Source organism: Nycticebus coucang, chromosome 12, assembly GCF_027406575.1.
Source record: "Nycticebus coucang isolate mNycCou1 chromosome 12, mNycCou1.pri, whole genome shotgun sequence".
Lineage (NCBI taxonomy): Eukaryota > Metazoa > Chordata > Mammalia > Primates > Lorisidae > Nycticebus > Nycticebus coucang.
In genome coordinates this window covers 101,115,279-101,138,414 of record NC_069791.1, presented here as the reverse complement: position 1 = coordinate 101,138,414, position 23,136 = coordinate 101,115,279, and the positions used below count along the sequence as shown (strand labels likewise).

General features: G+C 51.3%; 1 protein-coding gene across 2 annotated transcripts; it reads left to right on the top strand.

The window, feature by feature from the left end:
- The first annotated feature begins 293 nt into the window (after positions 1 to 293).
- TFAP4 (transcription factor AP-4) lies at positions 294 to 14,051 on the top strand. Of its 2 annotated transcripts, none has more exons than XM_053557221.1 (7): positions 294 to 1,777; positions 8,872 to 9,037; positions 9,143 to 9,241; positions 9,658 to 9,828; positions 10,332 to 10,472; positions 10,676 to 10,831; positions 13,024 to 14,051. In XM_053557221.1, exons 1-7 carry the CDS (start codon positions 1,689 to 1,691, stop codon positions 13,216 to 13,218), a joined length of 1,017 nt encoding a protein of 338 aa, XP_053413196.1. In that variant the 5' UTR covers positions 294 to 1,688; the 3' UTR covers positions 13,219 to 14,051. The 2 variants fall into 2 exon arrangements, with proteins under 2 accessions (XP_053413196.1, XP_053413195.1); XM_053557220.1 differs by lacking the exon at positions 294 to 1,777 and adding an exon at positions 3,184 to 4,125.
- The last annotated feature ends 9,085 nt before the right edge of the window (positions 14,052 to 23,136 follow it).

Genomic DNA, 23,136 nt, shown 5'->3' with positions numbered 1-23,136 from the left:
AAGAGAATCGCTTAAGCCCAGGAGTTTGAGGTTGCTGTGAGCTGTGACGCTACAGCACTCTATGGAGGGCTGCTTCCAGCAGATTTTGTAGGCATGGGATGGGGCTCAAGGATGCTACATTTCATAGTAAGCCTTCCAGGGACTTTGGTGTGGAATCCGTAGTTAGAAAAACTAACAGGTTGCTTTGAGGATCGGAGAACATAAGCAACACTGCCTGGTATCTACTCGATGCCAGCAAGATCTAATATTTCCCAATAATAATAGTAACAATTGTTGTTAGTAAGAGTATTTTAATCTGGAGGGGCATTTTAGGCGGAACCTGGAAGGCGGACGGGATTGGGAAAGGCGGTGGGCAGGGTCGAGGACATTCCAAGGCAGGCGTGGGCTTCCTGAGCGAGGGGACTGCCTGCGGCCGGAAGGTGGGGCGTGGGGAAGGAGGACCGAAGTTCCAGCCACAGCGTCCACCTCGCCACCCTAGGTCGTAACCCCCTCGTAGAGAGCGCGCCCTGGCGGAAGAGCAAGTCCCGCCCTCGCTTTGTAGTGAATGAGAAGCTGCAGCCTTCAGCCGACGGAGGGGAAAGGGGGCGGGCGGGTTGAATCTGGCAGCAAACACCAGACTTCCCGGCCGCGCTGGCAGCCTGATCCTGGGGGCCGCTGCCGTTCTGGCCCGCCTCCACCCTTCGCTCCACCCCCACCGCCCCGCGCCGCCCTACTTCCCAGGGTAACTTCGGCATCCGAGGCGCCCTTTGCGGTCCTTTTCCTGGCTCCGGGATTCCCAGGCTCCGGAGCCCTTGCTCGGCAGCCAACGGCGGGCAGCTAAGCAGGGACGGTGGGAGGGAGGAGGCCGGCCGGCCTCGGAAGTCAGCCCCAAGTTACGTGTGGGAAGCGGTGGCTGTGACGCAAGTTTCCAGGGGGCCCTGGGCTCGGGTCGGAGGGAGCGCACCAGCGGCTCTACTGTGTGCAGTTACAATGGTGAAAAAGCAAAAGCTCCAAGCGTGCACCCCAGGTCGTCTTCCCAGCCTCGCCCCTTTCTTCCTCAGGGTCGCGAACGCACAGACTCTGCACCCGGTAGTCCCCTTTAGACCTGGGCTGCACAGGCTGAGCTCCCCGTGCTGTAGCTGGCCTTTTTTTTTTTTTTTTGCAACGCTTGCCAACCTGTCAGCTGATGGACCTCATCACCCATAGTGGCGCATGTAGCTCAACCGTAGCTTGCTCCATTCACGCCGCGCTCCCGCAACCGTCCGCGGCCCCAGACCCCCAGCGCTCGGGAAGAAGCCTGCAGACCCCAGCTGCAGCCAGACCCCAGGAGCCCACGCCCCTCTCGCCCAGTCCTCGCGCCGCCCGGGGGGCGCTGCAAATAGTCCTTTGTTTACATGCAATTCCTTACTCCGCGGAAGGAGGCCGGGGGAGTGCTCAGTTTTCACCAGCTGTTTCCCGCCTTGAAACAGACATCTGATCAGCTGCAAACACACACACATACACACGCCCGGGGAGGCAGGCCGGAGAGACCTCCCTCCCGCCCCTCCCGCCCGCCTCCCTCCCCTCGCCGCCGCTGCCGCCGCCGCCAGCATCTGGGACCGGCCGATTCTGCACCTCCGTCCGGCGCTGTCCTTTGATTCGGATTTCCATCTTGCATTCTCCGGCGGATCGCGGGACCCGGCTCGTGCAGAAGAGGGGGGCCGATCGCTATGGAGTATTTCATGGTGCCCACTCAGAAGGTGCCCTCTTTGCAACATTTCAGGAAAACAGAGAAAGAAGTGATAGGAGGGCTCTGTAGGTGTGTACTCCTCCTCCCCCTCACCCTCTTCCTACCATTGCAGACCCCGGCCAGCCCGCCCAGGCGGGCGCGCGTGTGCGCACGCATGGCCCGCGCCGCCGACCCCGCTCGCCTTTCTTAGCCGCCTGGGCGGCTACAGCCCCTCGCGCCAGGTTCGCGTCGCCCTGGGACCCTCCTTCCTTGGAACGTGGGGGCCCCGAGCGGCTCCGGCCACTTTTGTCCGCTGCAGGCGGGCGACTCGCAACGTTTGTAAATTGCAAACAGACCCACGTGGTTCTGCAGCAGTCCCGGCCATGCTTGGTGCTGGTGGCCTTCCCCCGCGCTTCCTCTTCCCCCCTCCCTCGGCGGCTTCCTTCCTCTCTCTCCTTCCTTGCGCTCTCTGGGCTCCCCCATCTAAGAGGACCTGGGGGTTCGGGGAGCGCGCGGCCCGGCAACTAGGGCAGCTACAATGCAGCCATGCCGCGGCTCCCCGCGCGGAGGTGGGGGCGGGGAGCCGTGTAGTGTGCGTGTTTGTAGAGAGCAGGGCTGCATCAGGTCGGGGAGCGTGCTCGCGTGTGGATGTGGGGGCAGGCGGGCCCCTAGGTGCCCGCACGGCCGGCCAGGGCGCCGCAGCCCGGGGCACGTTAGCGGTTGCTCGCTGGTTCACCAGCCCGCGCCCGGGCGCTGTTTACTAGCGAGGCCTGGACGTGACTCTGCAGCCCTCTTGGAGTAGGCGGATCTTTGCGCGCGCGGCCTCGCGGGAGCTGTAGTCCTCTGTGCCTTGCGGGTGCGGCATTGTGGGACTTGTAGGCGCTTCTGGGCCACGCTTCTCCAGCACAAAGCTCAGCCCCCGCTGCCGGGATAAGCAGGGCAGGCCAGGTGTGGGAGGCCTTTTGGGGAGGGGGCACCTGAGGCCACCCCTAGTCCTGCGAGGTCGCTTCCTGTCGCACGTGGGTTTCGTCTGCAAACTTTTCCATACGACACCTCTCCCCACAGCCATGAACCGAACGCGTCTGGTCTCCTAGCTGGGTGGGTGGCCAGAGGCCGGTAGTCCGCCCCCGAAGCCACTTTGCAAGCTTGGCCCTGGGTTGCTCAAAATCCAGTCGATGCCAAGGGGTGATTGGTTCACGTACCACACACAGCCAAATCACCCTGAACACTTGTTAAAATGTATATGCCTGGAATTCTGATCTCCAGGGCTCGGTCATCTGCATATAGAACACCACCCGCTGGCAGGTCTAGGGGGGCGGAGGTGGGGTGGTTGGTGTGGGTTCTTCCGCGTGCCAATGTTTGGGACCAGCGGTCTCTTTCCTGCTGCGCTGCTCCTAGAGTGAAATGGCTCCCTAGGGCTGGAGCCACGTGCTCCGCAGCCTGAGGCAGTCTGGGCGGGGATTTAGGGAGGAGGATTTAGGGAGCCCGCGCGGTATGGCTCTGCTGGTGGACACCAGAGGATGCAGAAACCGGCCTAGAGAGGAGGTTGCTGCACTCCTATAGACACCTCCCCAAGACCCGCCCCAGGGCTCCACCTTAATGCTACTCTCAAGTTGAGACTCAATACATAGGGATGGGTGGGTCAGTTGATAGTCCGGTGGCTAGCAGGCTGAGGGCTGGCCCTTACATAGGGACTACCTGAAAGGCCCAGAGGAATAAATAATAATAATAATAATAAAATCTTGAGTTCTTTGTATGTTCTGGGGCTGGGATTTTTTCATCATATTGTTATCTTTCTATGTGTCAAGGTGCTTTATGATTCCCATATAAAAATGAGAACACAGAGACAGGAGAAGGCACCATCCTTGGCAAGTGATAGGGTTCAAGTTCTTGCCTATCACTTGCTCAGGTTTTGGATCTGTCAAGTAAAAGTGCATGGCCTCTGGAAAACACAGCACCTGTAAAGAGTAGCTGTAAGTATGGAAAGTGCCTGGGAGCTGTTAAGTGACATTCAGACTATTAAAAGCAAGTGCACAGAAGTCTCTGTCCTTATATTCTTAACTTTAAAACTAGTTCTCATAAGCAGTTAAAGAAAATTAAGGGCTTTGGAATTCCTTGGGGATCAGTATTTATGAAGCACCAGCTTTCTGTGGGGACTAATGATACACCAGCGAACAGGACCTGACTCCTGTCCTCAGCAGCTCACAGTCTTGTGGACCTAAAGGGTCTTGTAAGCCCTGTAAGAGATTCATGGGTTGCCCTGGACAGCTGGACACAAACCCTGGAGAAATGGCATCTTGTTATCCTCCCTTTTTTTTTTCCTTGATCTCTTTTATACTTTACTATGACGCTGTAATGAAGCAGTATTTCCTCATTTTGCAGGTGGGGAAATTGAGGCTTCCAGAGATGAAGTGGCTAGGCTTGGTGTTCTACAGCTAGTAAGTGGCAAGGCTGGAGTTTGTAGTTAAACCAGTGCAGGATCCCTCTGATGGGCTAGAGGAGCTTCAGGGAGGGGAGCAGGGGAGGAATATTTCTGATGGGAACAGCCTGCACATGGTGTGTTCCAGGACCAAGGGGAGAGGTGGCAGGCTGGCCACAGTTGGAATGGGGAGTTTGGATACAGGAGCAATCGCAGGATGGAGGATGGATGATGGCCTCAGACTGGTGAGATGAGAGAAGGATGAGTACTGTGAGCATCCATGGCGGGAGGATCATTTTCCTCCTTCCCTCCCTTTCTGGGTGTGGAAGAAATCCTTTGTGGACTTCCCACCTCTGACTGTGACTGTCAAGTGACTCTGAGGTGTATGAGTGACATCAGGGCAGTGTGCAGTGAGTTTGGGACCAGTTTGAGGCTGGAGTCAGGCAGGGGTTGTAGAGGGATGGCGGATACTTGGTCTTGGGCTGGGCAGGAGAGACAGTACCAGTCAGGAACCCAGACTTAGAGAGCATGCTTCCTGCCCCCAAGCAGGTCAGGTTGCTGGCATTGGTGCCAACAGGTTTCTGTGGGTACTGTGGTAGCAGAGGTGGCAGCTCTGGTCTTGGTACCTAAGACTAGTGCCCAAATTTTGTTCCTTGGCCATGCGCAACCCAGTGCCTGCCTTATTCCTGAGTATGAGGAATGAGGCAGCCCCTGGCTGCCCCAGAAGGTTGGCTGTTGGAGAAAAATTAGCCCGGCATGGTGGCAGAGCCTGTAGTCCCAGCTACTGGGGAGGCTGAGGCAGGACGATCACTTGAGCCCAAGAGTTTGAGGTTGTTGTGAGCTGTGATGACAGAGTTTGAGGTTGTTGTGAGCTGTGATGACACCACGGGAGGGTGAGAAGCAAGTCTGCATCTGATGGCTCCCCTAAGGGGATTAGTGGGACTTTTACTGTGTGGTTACTTACTGTAAATTAAGGTTACCCCTGCAAAGTACAGAAAGCTATGAGGAACTTTCAGTCATTTGCAGGTAAATTCTCTTTACCCAATGCAGTATGACCTGGAAGTTCTAATTAGCAATCCTCCATCACTAGGAACCCCTGGTTGGTCAGCTGAAACTTTGGTTGGTCAACATAAGAATTTTGTGGTTAGCTTGGCTTGGTACCTGTGGCTCAAGCGGCTAAGGCACCAGCCACATAACACCTGAGCTGGCGGGTTTGAATCCAGCCCTGGCTTGCCAAACAACAATGACAGCTGCAACCAAAAAATAGCCAGGTGTTGTGGCGGGCGCCTGTAGTCACAACATGGGAGGCGGAGGCAGAAGAATAGCTTGAGCCCAGGAGTTGGAGGTTGCTGTGAGCTGTGATGCCATGGGGGACAGCTTGAGGCTCCATCTCAAAAAAAAAAAAAAAAAAGAATTTCTGGTTAGCTCACACTCCCACCAGTCACATCCACTGATTAGCTCCTATTTCACCAATCAGAAGCCTGGTTAGCATACATTGTGTTACTTCTGGGACTATCTACTTAGGTGAGTTATAATTGAGGGTCTTGGTGGCAAATCCAAGTCCTGGTGAGGAACTGTAGCTTTGGTGGTGGTGGTGGGGGGGGATCTGTTTTCTTGGACTTAAGTTTAGGTTAAGCACAGGGTTAACCAGCAGCTAGTTTGTGAGCCAGGAGGCTGGACTGATTTGTTTGAGGGGGAAGGGGACAGGATGAAACATTTGGAGAAGCCAGAAGTCAGCCCGGTAGCCTCTGGTGCAGAGAAGGAGCCAGTGTAGGCCCCTGCCTGGGCTCCAGGGCCTCTTCTGAGAGTTTCTGGGGTGCAGCTTTCAGGACTAGGGTCCTGTGGTCTCCTTTGATCTCCCTGGTTATTGGGTACCTTGGAGAGAAGGGAGGGCTGAAGTTTGATGGGAAGATGAGTTGGTGGGACTTGGACTGGGAGGTGCAGAAGGTGAATTCAGCTGCACCCTATTCTGCCCTTCTGCTAGGTGTGACTTTGGGCAAGTCGCCTCACTTGTGGGTCTGGTTCTTCCTACGCATTGGGACCGGCTGGGGCAGTGGCAAGGAGGTTGCCTTTGCAGCCACACCCACCTCTGATAAGCATCTTGCTGTGTGGGCCTTCCATAGAGGGTGCCATCAGCTGGTGAGGTGGGGAGCTTTGGCAGGTGCCTGCTACACCCTGGTCTGGCTGCCCTGACTCAGGCCTTTCACTTCCCCTCGCAGGACCCTGCCTTGCTCACTGCTACATGTGCGTTCTGCAGCCACCCCACCGGGTTCCGTGAGAATGAGACAGGGAAAGCTGGGTGCAGTGGCTTATGCCTGTAATCCTAGCACTCTGGGAGGCTGAGGCAGGAGGACTGCTTGAGGTCAGGAGTTCAAGACCAGCCTGAGCAGGAGTGAGACCTTGTCTCTACAAAAAGTAGAAAAATTAGCCCGGTGGCATGGTGGCAGAGCCTGTAATCCCGGCTACTGGGGAGGCTGAGGCAGGAGGAGCCCAAGAGTTTGAGGTTGTTGTGAGCTGTGATGACACCATGGCACTCTACCCAGGGGAAAAGAGTGACACTGTCTCAAAAAAAAAAAATCAGATTGGGAAAAGAGTAGCAGGATGCCCTTCTAAGTGGCTGAGCCTCTTCTACATGGAAAACTGTCACCTGCCAGTTAGGGTTTCTGGCTCTGTGGGATGGTCAGAGCCTATTCTGCCCTTGTGGCCTGACACCTGCTTTGGAGTCAGAGTTCAAGTCCTAACTCTACCACTTGCTGTAGCTAGGCTTCTCTGTCCCCTTTCTACATGAGAATCATCATGTCACCTGACTCATAGGACAACTGTGACATTCAATGAGAAAATTCTAGCACTCCAAGTATCCAGCACTTTATGTAAAGAATTCAAGACTTGTTCTTTTGTTGTTAAGTATTCCCCTGCTGCTGGGTCCTCCAGCTCTGAGATGGCCCAAGGTTTGATTCCTGAGGCTCTTTTTCACCTATAGCTCTTAATTAGCTCTGGTCTTTGGGCTTCACCAGGAGGGACCCAGAGACCAGGCTGCCAGGTGTTGTGATTTCCTGTGGTCATCTCTCCCATCTCCTCTTCCCCTCAGCTTTAACCCACTGCAAAGCACTCCCTGTCCCTGTGGGCCTGCTGGCCTCTCATAAGAGGGGTGTTAGGCCTAGGAGCAGGGCAGGCCACAGCTATGCACTAGGGCTCCTGCACACAACCCTGTCACCCTCACTATAGGGACTGGAAACTGGGAGAAATGAGGTACCCTGTCCCTGAAGTGGAGGAGCTGACATCCAGCTGACTGATCCTAAAACCATGTCTGTCCCCAGTCTGAGCCCTGCATCCTCTCTGTAAAATGGATGATTTGGCCTCTTATCCAGTACTGATGTTCCAGGGTCCTTTGAGGGACCTGCACCCTGGGTGGCTAGAGGCCCTGGGCCTTTGGGTCCTGATTTGCCTGCTGCCCCCTAGCGGCTGCCCTCTCTACTGGGAGAGGAGCTGAGGCTTAGGAAGGGCCAGGGTCCCACAGGAAACTGAGGTAGGACAGATGGAGCAGGCTGGGTGGGGCCAGGAAAGGCCTGGGCTATTTCCAACTGTTGCAAATATGCTCCCCTCCTGGAGGGGAGTCCTGCATGCAGGCTCCTTTAGCCTGGGGATCAGCATAGGGGGCCAGCTCACGGCAGGGGAGTTAAACCAGGCACCTCTTTGACTGAAGATCTCCCTATTAATGGAACAAGAGTTGTGCAGAGTTCCTTCCCTGTTTCCCCAGATTCAGGGACATGAGCTTCCTCTGCCCAGGCCTGGAACAGGTCACCCCAGGAGGGCCCCTCAGGAAGGCACTGGGGCTGTGGCTTTGGGTGGGGCCTGCAGCCTCTATTGGGAGCCCAGCATCTGGAAGCCATCAGGCTAGGACCAGGGCAGCGGGGGGTGTTGCTGGGGAGAGCGAGGCGGGGGGTGAGGGGGGGCATGCCTCTTCCAGGCCACACGCAGGCCCATCCTTGGGGAGCAGTGGCTTTGGGCTCACAGGCTTTGCCTTCCATCAACATCTCCCAACTCGCAGCCTTGTTTCTCCTCAGTTGCCCCTACAGCAGGCAGTGACACTGCCCATAGCACGCTGGAGGTCCTGCTTCTCTGGCACAGGGTGGTCTGCCTCTAGGAGTGGGTGGGCTTGGAGAACTGTCCCTAGGGTTTGTTGACCTGGTATCCTCTTTGGGGAGTAATACCTGTCTTGTCTTCTGTGAAGTCTAGGGGAGCCTTGTGACTGGTGACAGGGCTGTGAGGATGGGAGTGGACGGGGGAACCTCTTCACTGGGCTGGCAAAGCCTGAGATGCTGAAGAAGGGGTGCAAGTGTATAGCGAGGAGCTCAGAAATGTCCCAGGAGCAGGTGTCCTTGGAGATTGTTGTCTGGGGCCCCCTGGATCAGAATCATAGGAATTAGCCATGTAGGTTTATGAACTCTACCCAGACCTGTCAGCTAGACTGTGGGGCTGGCACCTGGGTGTTTTTGGTACCCACACAGTATGGGGAGCCTCTGCTTTGGAGAGCCCTCTGCCCTGAGGAAAGCCAGGGAGTGGCTGGATTTTGAGCTGTCTCTACCCATGGCTGATTCAATCTGCCTGGGTGTTCCAGAGGGTGCCCCTCCATCACCCTCTGGGGGTGATCTATTGGGGTATAGGCATCAGGCAACAGGGGAAAGGATGCAGGTTATACTTGGGGCCCTCTGGGGATGGGGCACAGAGAGCACCTAGCCTGAACCTGCCCCTGTTCTCTGGGCAGCCTTGCCAACATTCCATTGACCCCTGAGACTCAGCGGGACCAGGAGCGGCGTATTCGGCGAGAGATTGCGAACAGCAACGAGCGAAGGCGTATGCAAAGCATCAACGCAGGCTTCCAGTCCCTCAAGACCCTCATCCCTCACACAGATGGAGAGAAGCTCAGCAAGGTAGGTGAGGGCAGGAGGGCTTCCTGGAGGAGGTGGCTCCAGAAGGGAGAAGGGAGGGAACGTTGGCAAACACTGCCAGCCTGACTCTGTTCCTCTCTCCCTCAGGCAGCTATTCTCCAGCAGACAGCGGAGTATATCTTCTCCCTGGAGCAGGAGAAGACTCGGCTGCTGCAGCAGAACACACAGCTCAAACGCTTCATCCAGGTACCCTGGGAAGTTGCCCTCACCTCCACCCCTGCCCTTCTCCTGGCTCCCTCTCCTTGGCATAGGCAAACCCAGGATGCTACCAGTGGCTGGGGACTCATGGCCTGCAGGTGCCATCTTGCCCACTGACTCCCCTGTTTCAGGCACTTGTCTTCCTGCCTCAGCCTCAGTTTCCCCATTGGCCAGGTGCAGCAGAGTGGGCTCTGGAAGGAACCAGGTGACTGTTCTGGAAAGCATGTCCATTCTACTTTTCTTGGAGTCTGGCTGGTTTATTGGATTTACAGAACAGACTCTCTAGTGAGGATTCCCTGTGCATTTAGCTTTGTAGGATTGTGATGAAGCCCCTGAACGCTGTGGGGGTGCTGATGGTGGTACAAGGGTGTTGGGCACACTCACTGACTCCCTGGGGTCCCCAGGAGCTGAGCGGTTCATCCCCTAAGCGACGGCGGGCAGAGGATAAGGATGAAGGGATTGGCTCACCGGATATCTGGGAGGACGAGAAGGCGGAGGACCTGCGGCGGGAGATGATTGAGCTGCGGCAGCAGCTGGACAAGGAGCGCTCAGTACGGATGATGCTGGAGGAGCAGGTGAGGTGGTGCCTGGTTCGCTCTGTAGGGGGCCTGGTGTGGCATGTTCTGTCCGTTCTTTCTTGTGTCTTTGGGTTTTGCAGTATTTACAGGAGTGTCTGCTCCTTGCCAGGCCTAGGAGTGAAGGGTGAGCTGGACAGATCCCTAATCTCTGGGGTCACTGTCTGCCACTGGGGTGGGAGGAGGCCAGTCAAAGGATCACACAGGTGTAAAAATGTAACCATGTGACACCAGGGGATGATAAGACCTGGTTTCCCAGGGTTGCTCCATGGATTCTCCATGGAAGTGGGAGGTGGAGTCCTGGCAAAGGGGGTGAAGTGTGCTCAGGTGGAGAGAACAGTGAACACAAAGGCCTAGGGACAAGTAGGAGGGAAGGAGCATGGAGCCAAATCAGGTGAGATGATGGGGGAGGGGCTATGGTGAGCACGTTGGTCTCTGCCTTGAGGGGGGCTCCCAGGGCTAGGACTTTCACTAGAGATGAACACTTGCTGTTCCACCTCTAGGTTCGCTCTCTCGAGGCCCACATGTACCCAGAAAAGCTCAAGGTGATTGCACAGCAGGTGCAGCTACAGCAGCAGCAGGAACAAGTGCGGCTGCTGCATCAAGAGAAGCTAGAGCGGGAACAGCAGCACCTGCGGACCCAGGTAGGCAGGAGGCACCTGAGTGGGCTGGGGTGCTATTGCTGGGGTTTGGGGAAAGAGCCTGGGATCTTGGATGGCTGGAGGCCCTTCCCTAGGTTGTCTTGTCTATTTCTTAATATAAGAGGGGGTGGGGCTTACATGCTGGCCAGCCCCCCATGAACAAGGTAGAGGCCTCAAGACAAAGGCTGAAGGCTTCTGTTTTGCAGCTCCTGCCCCCTCCGGCCCCCACCCACCACCCCACAGTGATTGTGCCAGCACCACCTCCCCCTCCCTCCCACCACATCAACGTTGTCACCATGGGCCCCTCCTCGGTCATCAACTCTGTTTCCACATCCCGGCAGAATCTGGACACCATAGTGCAGGTATCTGGGTTTGTGGGTTGTACTCTGGGAATAGGCTCTGCAGGGGAGGGGCTCCTTGTCTGTATCTCTGGGTGGAGAACGTGAGGATGGAGAGCTGAGCAGGTCCCACCAGGCTTCTTGATGTAGGGTTTGTTGAGAGTCCTTTGTTCCCAGAGTCCCCTGGTTACAGAGTTCCTGCATCCAGCTCTTGGGTTTCTTCAGATCTTTCACTAACCTCCATCTTCCAGATCCTGGGATGGGGGTGAAGGTGGCAGTGGCTGGATGACAGTTATGCCTTCTCTGGAGAAGGAAGAAACTAGGTTATCAGCTTGGTGGGTCAAGCCTGAAGTTAATAACTACACTCAGTCTTGGATAAGATCCCTTGGGGGATCCAGCAACATCACAAATAAGTAAATAACTAAACCAAAAAAGCCAAACAGGGGAAAAAAACCTGTCAACGTCCCAGAATTTCAGTTGTACATAAACCTGGCCAACTGCGTTATACAATTTTTTTTTTTTTTTGAGACAGAGTCTCTGTTGCCCAGGCTAGAGTGCTGTGGCATCATAGCTCACAGCAACCTCAAACTCTTGGCCTCAAGGGATCCTCTTGCCTCAGCCTCCCGAGTAGCTGGGACTAAAGGCACCTGCCACCATGCCTGGCTATATAATACAGTTAATAACAAAGGTCTTGAATAACTTAATAGGCAAACTTTAAAATACATAAAGATACTGCGCCTATGGCTCAGTCGGTAAGGCGCTGGCCCCATATACCGAGGGTGGCGGGTTCAAATCCGGCCCCAGCCAAACTGTAACCAAAAAATAGCTGGGCGTTGTGGCGGGTGCCTATAGTCTCAGCTACTCGGGAGGCTGAGGCAAGAGAATTGCTTAAGCCCAGGAGTTGGAGGTTGCTGTGAGCTGTGTGAGGCCACGGCACTCTACCGAGGGCCATAAAGTGAGACTCTGTCTCTACAAAAAAAAATAAAAATAAAAAAAAAATACATAAATATAGTTCAGGCACTATGGTTCATGCCTATAAACTTAGCACTCTGTAGGGCAGAAGTGGGTGGGTCATTTTAGCTTGGGAGTTCAAGACTAGCCTGAGCAAAGCAAGACACCCTGTCTCTACTAAAAATAGAAAAAAATTAGCTGGATGCCTGGATTAGCTGGATTAGCAGGGGCCTGTAGTTTCAGCTACTCAGAAGGCTGAGGCAGGAGGATGACTTGAACCCAAGAGTCTGAAGTTGCTGTAACCTAGGCTGACGCCATTGCACTCTAACCTGGGCAACAGAGTAAGATTCTGTCTCAAAAGAAAGGAAGTATAGTAGAACCTCTGTATGTTGACCACCCAAAGGTCTGTAACAAACTGGTCAACATACATAGGTGGGCAACATAAAGAACTAGGCCTACTGTATTGATACCTACATGTAGTGGATGTCTGGTCTATGAAAATTAGGTCAACTCAAGGAGATGGTCAGTTATGGAGGTTTTATTGTATATGAAAGATGGTTATAATTTCTTTTTTTTTTTTTTTTTTTTTCAGTTTGTGGCCGGGGCGGGGTTTGAACCTGTCACCTCTGGCATATGGGGCCCGCGCCCTACCCCTTTGAGCCACAGGCACCGCCTGATAGTTACAATTTCTAAGCAGCACTGGGACTATTATCTTCCCAGAAGGGTTTTTTCAATGTAGGGTTTGCATTTTTTTTTTGAGACAAAGTCTCAAGCTATCATCTTGGGTAGCGTGTCGTGGCATCGTAGCTCACAGCAACCTCCAACTTGGGCTCAAGCGATCCTCTTGCCTCAGTTTTTCTATTTTTAGTAGAGATGGGATCTTCAGGTGGAGAGAACAATGGACATCTCCCCCATCATCTCACCTGACTTGGCTCCATGCTCCTTCTCTCCACCTGCCCCTAGGCCTTTGTGTCCACTGTTCTCTCCACCTGAAGGTCCCATCTCTATTTTTGCTCAGGCTGGTCTCGAACCTGTGAGCTCAAGCAGTTCACCCACCTAGGCCTCCCAGAGTGTTGGGATTACAGGCGCGAGCCACTGTGCCTGGCCCTGGAATCTGGAAAGCCTCCCCTGCTATTTCTCCAGGCTTATTTCTAGACATTTTGTGATAAATGTTCTGGGAAGATAAGGGCTGGCTGAGGCTTCCACTGTCTCTGGTTGGCCACGTATTCCTGGCCAGAGCTCCTCAGTGACCTGTCCCTGTCCAGGCAATCCAGCACATTGAGGGCACCCAGGAGAAGCAAGAGCTGGAGGAGGAGCGGCGGCGAGCCGTCATTGTGAAGTCCATCCGCACCTGCCCAGAGGCCCACACTTCCGACACTGCCTCTGACTCTGAGGCCTCAGACAGTGATGCCATGGACCAGAGCCGGGAGGAGCCATCAGGGGACGGGGAGCTTCCCTGACCACCCCCCAGCCCTCCTCTACCTTTTAGGGGCTGGAGGGGGCCTGGGCAGCAACAAGAAGAGATGTGGGTGAATGAATGAGAAATTTTTACAAAATTACAATGTCATTTGGGTCTCTTTTATGACCTCTTTTTCAATACTGTAAATTGACCTTTGAACGAAGCCACCCAACCCAAGGTCCCGGGGCTAGGGTGGCCCAGAGCTTGTGGGAGAATCGGGACCCCAGGGCTGTGCCTCAGCCCAAGGGGCTGGGGAAGCTGACACTGAGGTGCCTGGCCTCTCTCCGCCAAAAAGCATTTTTTTTCTTTATGTTTCTAAGAACAGGGAGAATCAAACAAAACCCCAAGGAATTTCTTTCCTCCTCAGAGCCAGCCCTACGACTGTCAGTCTTAATCCCCTTCCCTCTTTTTGGTTCTCTTCTTTCTCCTTTAAGCACTTACGTGGGTTGAGGGTCAGGCTGAGCCGGGGCTTTCTGGGGTCCGGGGGTCCACGTTGCTTCTCGGTTGGGGTATGCTGCTGCCCTTCTCCTCTCTTCCCCATCTCGGCACTAGGATTTGCCACTCTCCACTCTCACCCTACCCCCACCGCTCCCTTCCCCATCTTCCACCCCCAAAATGTCAGAGTCTTTCTCTTTGTTTTGTTTGTTGTTGGGTTTTGTTTGTTTTATTTTTGGTTTCTGTTTTGTTTTCTTTTTCTTTCTTTTTTTTTTACAATTTTGAGGTCTTTGTGTTTAAGGAGAAGCTATTATATTTTGTTAAGAAAGTGGGGGGAAAAAACCAAGAGGCCACTGTGCCTTTGTAAAGAAACAAATAAAGTTTGTACTTTGTTTTTTAGATTCTGTGTCTCTGGGTATGGGCTCCCCCGAGGAGATGGGCAAGGCTCTGGATTTGGGTGAGCATGATGACTCCTCCAACTTGTGTGTGGTGTTGCAATGAGAATTTGGAATCCTCAAATTCTCTGGGATTCCTCTGGGTTTTCTGCAAACATGGGAGACGATGTTGTGGGTGGGGAGAGTGGCTCCCAACTCCTCTTGCCTGGGAGGCAAGGAGAGAATGACCAATCAAGCCACAGGGTCCTGACTCCTGGAGGAACGACACAGGTGTTCGGAGACCAAGTTGATCCCTAGGGTTTGCTACTTCCTTGGCTTGTGTAACCTCCCTGAACCTCAGTCCCCTCGTCTATAGAAAGGAAAGAAGCACTCACCCCTTCCCCTCCACTGTATGTGCCAGAGGTCAGGTCCCCCTTGGACAAACCACTTTCTCTGAGCCTGTTTTCTCTCCTGACAATTGAAAATAATAATGGCACAAGGGTGGTGCATCTCACTGGGGGTGAGATGGGTCCTATAATTCCCTTAATCCTCCATGGCCAGAGCCTTACCACATGGCTCACTCAACCTGCTTGCTGTACCTCACAGTGGCAGGTGCATGAGGACTGAGGTGAGGCAGAAGAACTGATTCACATGTCACCTCTTAGCGCCTTTGGGCCTGAGTTCATTGAATAGAAAGGCAGAAGGAGCAGATGCCTGTAGTCCCAGCTACTCCGGAGGCTGAGGCAGGAGAATCGCCTAAGCCCAGGAGTTGGAGGTTGCTGTGAGCCGTGTGACACCACAGCACTCTACCCGAGGGCGGTACAGTGAGACTGTCTCTACAAAAAAAAAAAAAAAGAAAGAAAGGCAGAAGGAGAATGCAGATTATCTCTTTTTTTGAATTTTTTATAGTTTTCTTTTTAGGTGAAATTAACATAACAAAGTTTGCCATTTAACAGTGAACAGTTAGTACACTCACAACACTACACAGCCTGCCTAGTTCCAAATTATCTCCATCACTGGAAAGTGAACCTCTTGCCCCTATGCAATCACTCATTACCCCTTCACCCAGAGCCTGATCACACTCCAGTGAAAATCACACTTACTGGTTTTGGTTCTGAGGGGTTTTTTTTTTTTTGAGACAGAATCACACTTTGTCACCTTCAGTAGAGTGCTGTGACATCACAGCTCACAGCAACCTCAAACTCTCAGGCACAAGCAATTCTCTTGCCTTGGCCTCCCAAGTAGCTGGGACTACAGGTGCCCATCACAATACCTGGCTATTTTTAGAGATGGGTCTCGCTCTAGCTCAGGCTGGTCTCAGACTCGTGAGCTCAGGCAGTCCACCCGCCTCTGCCTCCCAGAGTTCTAGGATTACAGGCGTGAGCAACCACGGGTGGCCTGGTTTTATGAGTTTTGACAAATGCATACTACCGTTTCATAACCACCACCACAAGGTATGAATTAGTTCTCTCACCTCCAGTGGTCCTGAGCCCCTTTGTGGTAAATCCAGTCCGTGGCAACCATTGATCTATTCTCTCTTGATAGAATCACACAAACTTTTGAGTCTGCCGTCTTTCACTTAGCCTTGTAAATAATTTTCTTTTTGAGTGTATACAGATGCATTCACTTAGGATTTTGGGTAGCAGAGCGGCCCTTGTTGGCCAGGTGCGAGACTGCAGGCCCGACGGGCGCCGGGTAGCTCCCAAGAGGATCAACAGAGGGCGCTGTGGGTTCAGAATGCCCAGCCTCCGCAAAGGCGGAGGCTACTCCTTTCGATCTCTGCGGGGCCGCTCAGTTCCCATAGCCAGAGGCGGGGCTTGGAGGCGGTGCCAGGGAAATACCCTTACTGGGACCAGTCACAGTGCGCCCGGCAGTGGAAGGCGGTCTCGCCAGCAGTCGGCGGAAGTCAGGGGCGTGACTGCGGCCCCTTCCCTTCGCTGACTGCCCGACCTCGTCCCTCTGGGCGCGCGCTCCTTGGCGCTTCAGGCCGTCTCGCGCGCGCTCCCGCCAGCACGCTCGTCTGGCCCCGCCCTCGGCTCCGCCCCCGCGCCTGGTGCCCGCCCTCTCTCGCGCACGTCCGTACGCACGCACCGCAAACGCCGCAAGCGCGCCGCGCGCAACGCGTTCAGGTAATCGCGGCTCCGGGAAGCCAGCGTAGTTGAGCGTGCGGAAAAAGGTTCTGCAAGCCACTATATAAAGTCAGGAAACAGGTGACGCGAATTAAGTCAATACATTTAAACTTTACCCGAAGTGTCCCAAACATTGTCGTTTCCGCGTGTGAGACAAATGTGAAAAATTACTCTCAAAACAGCGCGTTTTTTTTTTTTCCTGAGGCCTGGAGACGCGGCATGCGCCTGGCCCGCGAGTGGGTCGGTGCTGTGGGGCCAGGCCCGCGCCACCTGCGGGAGGAGAGGGCCAGGGAAGCCCCTACGCTGTGCCAGGGAATTTGGGGTTCAATTTTGGGGCTCAATTTTTGGTATAGTGGTTTGGTGGAAGTGATAACGACCAGTGCAGCGTCCCACACACCCAGAACAGGGTGCATAACATAGGTGTTTAGCTCCACGGATTTTTCACAGACCCAACATAAACCCATATAGCCAGCACCCCACCAGCCCCAGAAACCCCCAATGCTTTCTTCCTGCCCCACTATTTCTCGCGTGGTTTTATTTTCTCTTACACTTTTAAAATTTTGAAATATAATAATTATAGAAATGTACAGGGAGACCACCTAGCCTGCTCTACTGTTGAGATCTCACTTAATCTACAGTACGTGATAGAAACCAGGTAATTGACACTGGTGCCATCCACGGGAGTTATTCATATTTTACCAGTTTCCCATGCTCTCATTTACGTGTGTTGTATGTACTTTTCTACCAATTCGCACCAGTGGTATGTCACAGTTCCAGTTGGTCTACATCCTTAACCACACAGATTATTATTATTATTATTATTTTAGGTATTATGGTAGGTGTATAGTGGAACCTCACTATGATTTTAATTTCCATCATGATAGATTAGTTTTGCCTATATTAGAAGTTCATATAAATTATACAACATACAGTAGAACCTCTGTAAGTTGACCACCCAAGGGACTGTAACAAATTGGTCGAGATACAGAGGTGATTGACATAAGGAACTTATATTGAGTGTATGTGGTACATGTCCAGTCTATGAAAGTTCAGCCCGCTGGGCGCCTGTGGCTCAAGCACCTAAGGGGCCAGCCACATACACCTGAGCTGGCAGGTTCGAATCCAGCCTGGGCGCCAAACAACAATGACAGCTACAACCAAAAAAATAGCCAGGCATTGTGGTGGACGCCTGTAATCCCAGCTACTTAGGAGGCAGAGGCAGGAGAATCACTTGAGCCCAGGAATTGAAGGTTGCTGTGAGCTGTGATGCCACGGCACTCGACCCAGGGTGACAGCTTGAGGCTCTGTCTCAAAAAAAAAAAAAAGAAAGTTGGGTCAACTTAAGGAGGTGGTCAACTATGGAGGTTCTCCTGTATATACTTTTTGTTTTCTTTTGCTCAACATAATGTATCAGACTCAATTATGTTATTTACTTTTTTTAAGACCAAATCTCAACTTGGTAACCCTCGGTAGAGTGCTGTGGCATCTTAGTTCACAGCAACCTCAAACTTCTTTTTTTTTTTTTTGTAGAGACAGAGTCTCACTGTACAGCCCTCGGGTAGAGTGCCGTGGCGTCACACGGCTCACAGCAACCTCTAACTCTTGGGCTTACGCGATTCTCTTGCCTCAGCCTCCCGAGCAGCTGGGACTACAGGCGCCCGCCACAACGCCCGGCTATTTTGCAACCTCAAACTTCTGGGCTCAAGTGATGCTCTTACCTCAGTCTCCCCAGTAGCTGGGACTACAGGCACCAGCCACAACACCAGGCTATTTTTAGAGATGGAGGTCTCACTCTTGCTTAGGCTGGTCTGGAACTCTAGAGCTTAGGCAATCCACCTACCTTGGCCTCCCAGAGTGCTAAGATTACAGGTGTGAACCATTGTGCCTGGCCTTCATTTCTGTTTTTGTCTGCATTAATATTTTGTTCATTTTTACTGGGAAGTACTATTCCATTGTGTGAGTATACCACAGTTTCTTTATCCATTCGCCTAGTAGTGGGCATTTAGATTGTTTCCAACTTATGGCTATTATGACTGTATTTTAGTATTACTGTCCTCCAAATGGGTCATGTGAATTTTCCCTCCTGCCAACAGCATGTTAGGTGGTAAGGTGGCATTTCAGGAGAACTATCCTAAGCATGTGTCATTGACTTTCTTTCATGGTGGTTTTTTTAGAGACATGGTCTCACTCTGTCACCCAGACTGGAGGGTGGTGGCACATCCAAAGCTCACTATAGGCTGGACAAGGTGGCTCACGCCTGTAATCACAGCACTCTTGAGAGGCCAAGGCAGGAGGATCACTTGAGTTCAGGAGTTTGAGACCACCCTGGGTAAGATCCAGACCATGTCTGTACTAAAAATAGAAAAACTAGCCAGGCATTGTGCCAAGGGTATGTAGTCCCAGCTGCTTGGGAGGCAGAGGCAGGAAAATCACCTGAACCCAGGAGTTTGAGGTTGCTATGAGCTAGGCTAATGCCATGGCACTCTAGCCTGGGGGAACAGAGTGAGACTTTTGTCTCAAAAACAAAAAAAAACCTCACTATAACCTCAAACTCCTGGGCTCAAGTGCTCCTCCTGCCTTAGCCTCCCACAGTGCTAGGATTACAGGCGTGAGCCACAGAGCCTGGCTGGTTGTGTCTTTGGGAGGGGGGCATTCTTGGTTCCTAGTGGTCTCCCCTGATATGCTTTAAGGGTCTCTATTAGGGATAAACTTTATGGAAAATATGTCTGCTCTAAGAATGTTTTTGAGGATTGTTACATTACCCTGTGTCCTCTTCAGGAGGATTCTCAGAAGAAATTCTTGTCCAGTTGTCTGGTGGGTCTCAATAGCAGAAATAATTTCACTTCTCCTGAACATTTGGTTCTTATTTTAGGGACACTCTGAATTGGAAAAGTGGTCAAGTTACACACAAGCAAGAGACTTAAATATACAGTGTTATTTTTTTCCCCGTTAGCTGTTATTAATAGCTCCATTTTGTGTGCTTTCATGTTTTTCTTCTGCTACTTCCAATATGTGCTTTCTTGCTATATTTTATGAATTCTTGGGAGCCATCTTCATACTTTTCTGGCACAGAAAAGCTGTAACAAATACACACCCCTTGTGCCATGATATGGGGGCATCATTGGCCATGCAGCAGAACAATGCTACCGCTCTGTTAGAAGTTTGAAGGGCTGCCTCTGCGCCTGTAGCACAGTGCTTATGGTGCCAGCAACATGCACTGAGACTGGAGGGTTTGAGCCCTGCCTGGGCCAGCTAAACAACAACTGCAACGACAACAACAACAAAATAACCAGGTGTTGTGGTGGGCGCCTGTAGTCCCAGCTTCTTGGGAGGCTGAGGCAAGAGAATAGTTTAAGCCCAAGAGTTTGAGGTTGCTGTGAACTCTGATGCCACAGCACTCTCCTGAGAGCGACATAGCGAGACTCTGTCTCAAAACAAAAAAAGTTTGAAGGGCCATCTAGGGGAAGAGGTGGCCTTTCCTGTGACCTTGGCCTCCTTAGCAGTTGACAAATTGGCCCCAGACCAGTATGTAAAGAGCATGCAAATCCTCAACTTGTTGGAGCTGGCTGGCCATGCTGTCCTTAACTCAGATCTTTTGGCTATGGATCCACCTTGTCCCTCCCACCCCTCTGCGCATCCTACTGTACCTTCTATATCCAGCTGCCTCTCTGTGCTTTCCTTGAGGCTGTATGGTTTTGTGGCATTTGTCTTTTTTCACTCTCTCTTGAGTTCCTCTGCTTGCGTTCCTGTGCCCTACAAATCCTGGGACAGGGGTGGGGTTAGTGCTATCTGTGTGCCTAGTGTCTTGGTCTCTTCTCTTGCCCTGCTGAGTTGCAGGTTTCTTCTATTGATTGACAAGAATGTGTGCTGACTGAGAGGAGATAGGCCTAGGGCCTAAAGCAAGACCAGCCCTAAATCTGGCAGCTATAGAAGGAAAGGAGCTCCCTAGCCCAGCTCTCCCCCCACCATAGCACTGATTGGAAAAGGGGCTAAGTGTGACAGCTGCACTGTTTCCTGAATTAGAGGGGCCAAGTCACAGATCCCCACAGGGTGTAGCCAATCTTAGTGAATAGCCTCAGGATTAAATTGAAAATGGTCAAGTGATTTGAGAAGGCTGCAGGTGCTATACACCTCAGAGATTATTCTGTTTATAAACATGTCTCTTCTATTATCTCCTGCACTGTGGGAGACATAGACAGTACTCTGAAAATTCTGGTTGCAAAGAGAATTGACACAAATGTGCTATTCTCTTGTAGGAGGAAGAAATGGCAGTGAGGTTGGACTATAGGTTAGCAGTAGCAGCTTGCTTGTGAATTTGGGTTTTTCTGACCTATAATTTCCTATAATTTTCTTTTTCTTTTTTTTTTTTGTGGTTTTTGGCCGGGGCTGGGTTTGAACCCACCACCTCCGGCATATGGGACCGGCACCCTACTCCTTAAGCCACAGGCGCCACCCATCTTTTTTTCTTTTTTTAAGAGACAGAGTCTCACTTTGTTGCCCTTGGTAGAGTGCCATAGCGTCATAGCTCACAGCAACCTCCAGCTCCTGGGCTTAGGCGATTCTCTTGCTTCAGCCTCCTGAGTAGCTGGGACTACAGGCACCTGCCACAATGCCCGACTATTTTTTTGTTGTTGCAGTTTGGCCAGGGCTGGATTCGGACCCGCCACCCTCGGTATATGGGGCTGGCGCCCTACCCACTGAGCCACAGGCGCTGCCCCCCTTCTTGGATTTTAATTGGAATTACAGTGAATCTATAGATCAGATGGAAGAGCACTGACAATTTACCAGTTTTTCTATTTTTAGTAGAGATGGGGGTCTTGCTCTTGCTCAGGCTGGTCTTGAACTCATAACTCAAGCAGTCCACCCACTTCAGCCTCCCAGAGTGCTAGGATTACAGATGTGAGTCACCACATCCAGCCCAAGAAGGCTTTTTAAAAGAAGTTGACAGACTAATTGTCAAATTCTTGTGGAAGTGCAGAGGAATTAGAATTTTATTTGCATAAAATTTTGAAAAAGAAGAACCAAGGCGGAGGATTCCTACTACCTGGTTTCAAAACTTACAAGGAAGTCATAGTAATCAAGATAGTATAAAGATAAGACATGTGCAAGGACAGACACATAGATCAATGGGGTTTAATATTATCCCAGAGATAGATTCACATATTTATCATCAATCAATTTTTTTAAAAAGGTACAAAGGCAATTCAGTGGCAAAGGTATAGTTTTTTTTTAACAAAGGCTGCTGGAAAAACTGAATACTTACATGCAAAATTAGAAACTTTCATCCATTTCTTACGACATGTATATAAATAGTACAAAAGTAAATCACAGATCTAACTGTAAAATTTATTACATTTCTGGAAGAAAACATAGAAGAAAATATTTTTGAGCTTGGATTAGGCAAAGAGTTCTTAGATATGACACCAAAAGTATAATTCATAAAAGAGCAAATTGATAAATGGGGCTTGATATAAATGAAGGACTGTATTCTTTAAAAAGCACTTAAATGAATGAAAAGCCAGTCTATGGTACAACTATTATTTATCAATAAAACTTTATTTTTTTTGAGACAGTCTCACTCTGTTGCCCAGGCTAGAGTGCTGTAGTATCATCATGGCTCACAGAAACCTCAAACTCTTGGATTCAAGCAATCCTCTTGCCTCAGCCTCCTGAGTAGCTGGAACCACAGAAGTGTGCCATCATGCCTGGTTAATTTTTCTATTTTTAATAGAGATGGGGTCTGGCTCTTATTTAGGCTGGTCTCAAACTGCTAAGCTCAATCAGTCTTCCCATCTTGGCCTCCTAGGGTGCTAGGGTAACAGGTGTGAGCCACTACACCCCTCCCTATCAATAAAAAATTTAAAATAACTAAATGAAAATACAAATCATAGATGAGGAGAAAATATTTGCAAATCATGTACCTAATAAAAGACTTAAATTGAAACTATGATGAGATACTGCTACACGTTTCTTAGAATGACTGAAGTTAAAAAGACTGACCACATGTAAGTATTCATGAGGATGGGGAAAGACTGGAACTCTTATGCACCCCTGGTGAGGATATAAAATGATACAATCATCTAGAAAGAAAACAACAACAGACACCTACCATATGATCCAGCCATTTCACTCCTAGGGATTTACCCAAGAGAAATAAAACCATATGTCCATAAATGGACTTGTATACAAATGTTCATAACAGCTTTATTTGTAATAGCCCAAACTTGGAAAAAACCCAAATGTTCAACAAGTAAATGAATAACAAAAGGTGGTCTGTTCATACAATGGAATACTGTTGAGTGACAAAAAGGAATGAAGAATTGATGCATGCTATAACATGAATAAATCTTAAAATAATTATGCTGGGGCGGCGCCTATGGCTCAGTGAGTAGGGCGCCAGCCCCATATGCCGAGGGTGGCGGGTTCAAACCCAGCCCCGGCCAAACTGCAACAAAAAAATAGCCGGGCGTTGTGGCGGGCGCCTGTAGTCCCAGCTGCTCGGGAGGCTGAGGCAAGAGAATCGCGTAAGCCCAAGAGTTAAGAGGTTGCTGTGAGCCGTGTGACACCACGGCACTCTACCCGAGGGTGGTACAGTGAGACTCTGTCTCTACAAAAAAATAAAAATAAAAAAAAAATAATTATGCTGAGTGAAACAAGCGTGTAGAAAAGGACACACATAAGCTGGGTGTGGTGACACCTGCCTGTTGTCCCAGCCTGGGAGGCTGAGATGTAAGGATGACTTGAGCCAGGAGTTCAAGGCCCTGGGCAACATAGTGAGATCCTGTCTCTTAAAAAGAAGAAAGAAGAAAAAGGAAGGAAAAGAAACAAAAGAAAAGAACACATAATAGCAAGGCCTAGGAAATGCAAACTAATATATAGTGACAGAGTAGATCAGTGTTTCCCAGTAGGGCAGTGAAGGGACCTGAGGGGATGCTCCACTTTATCCCCATTACCCCTGCCCTGTGCCCCACATTGTGTGAT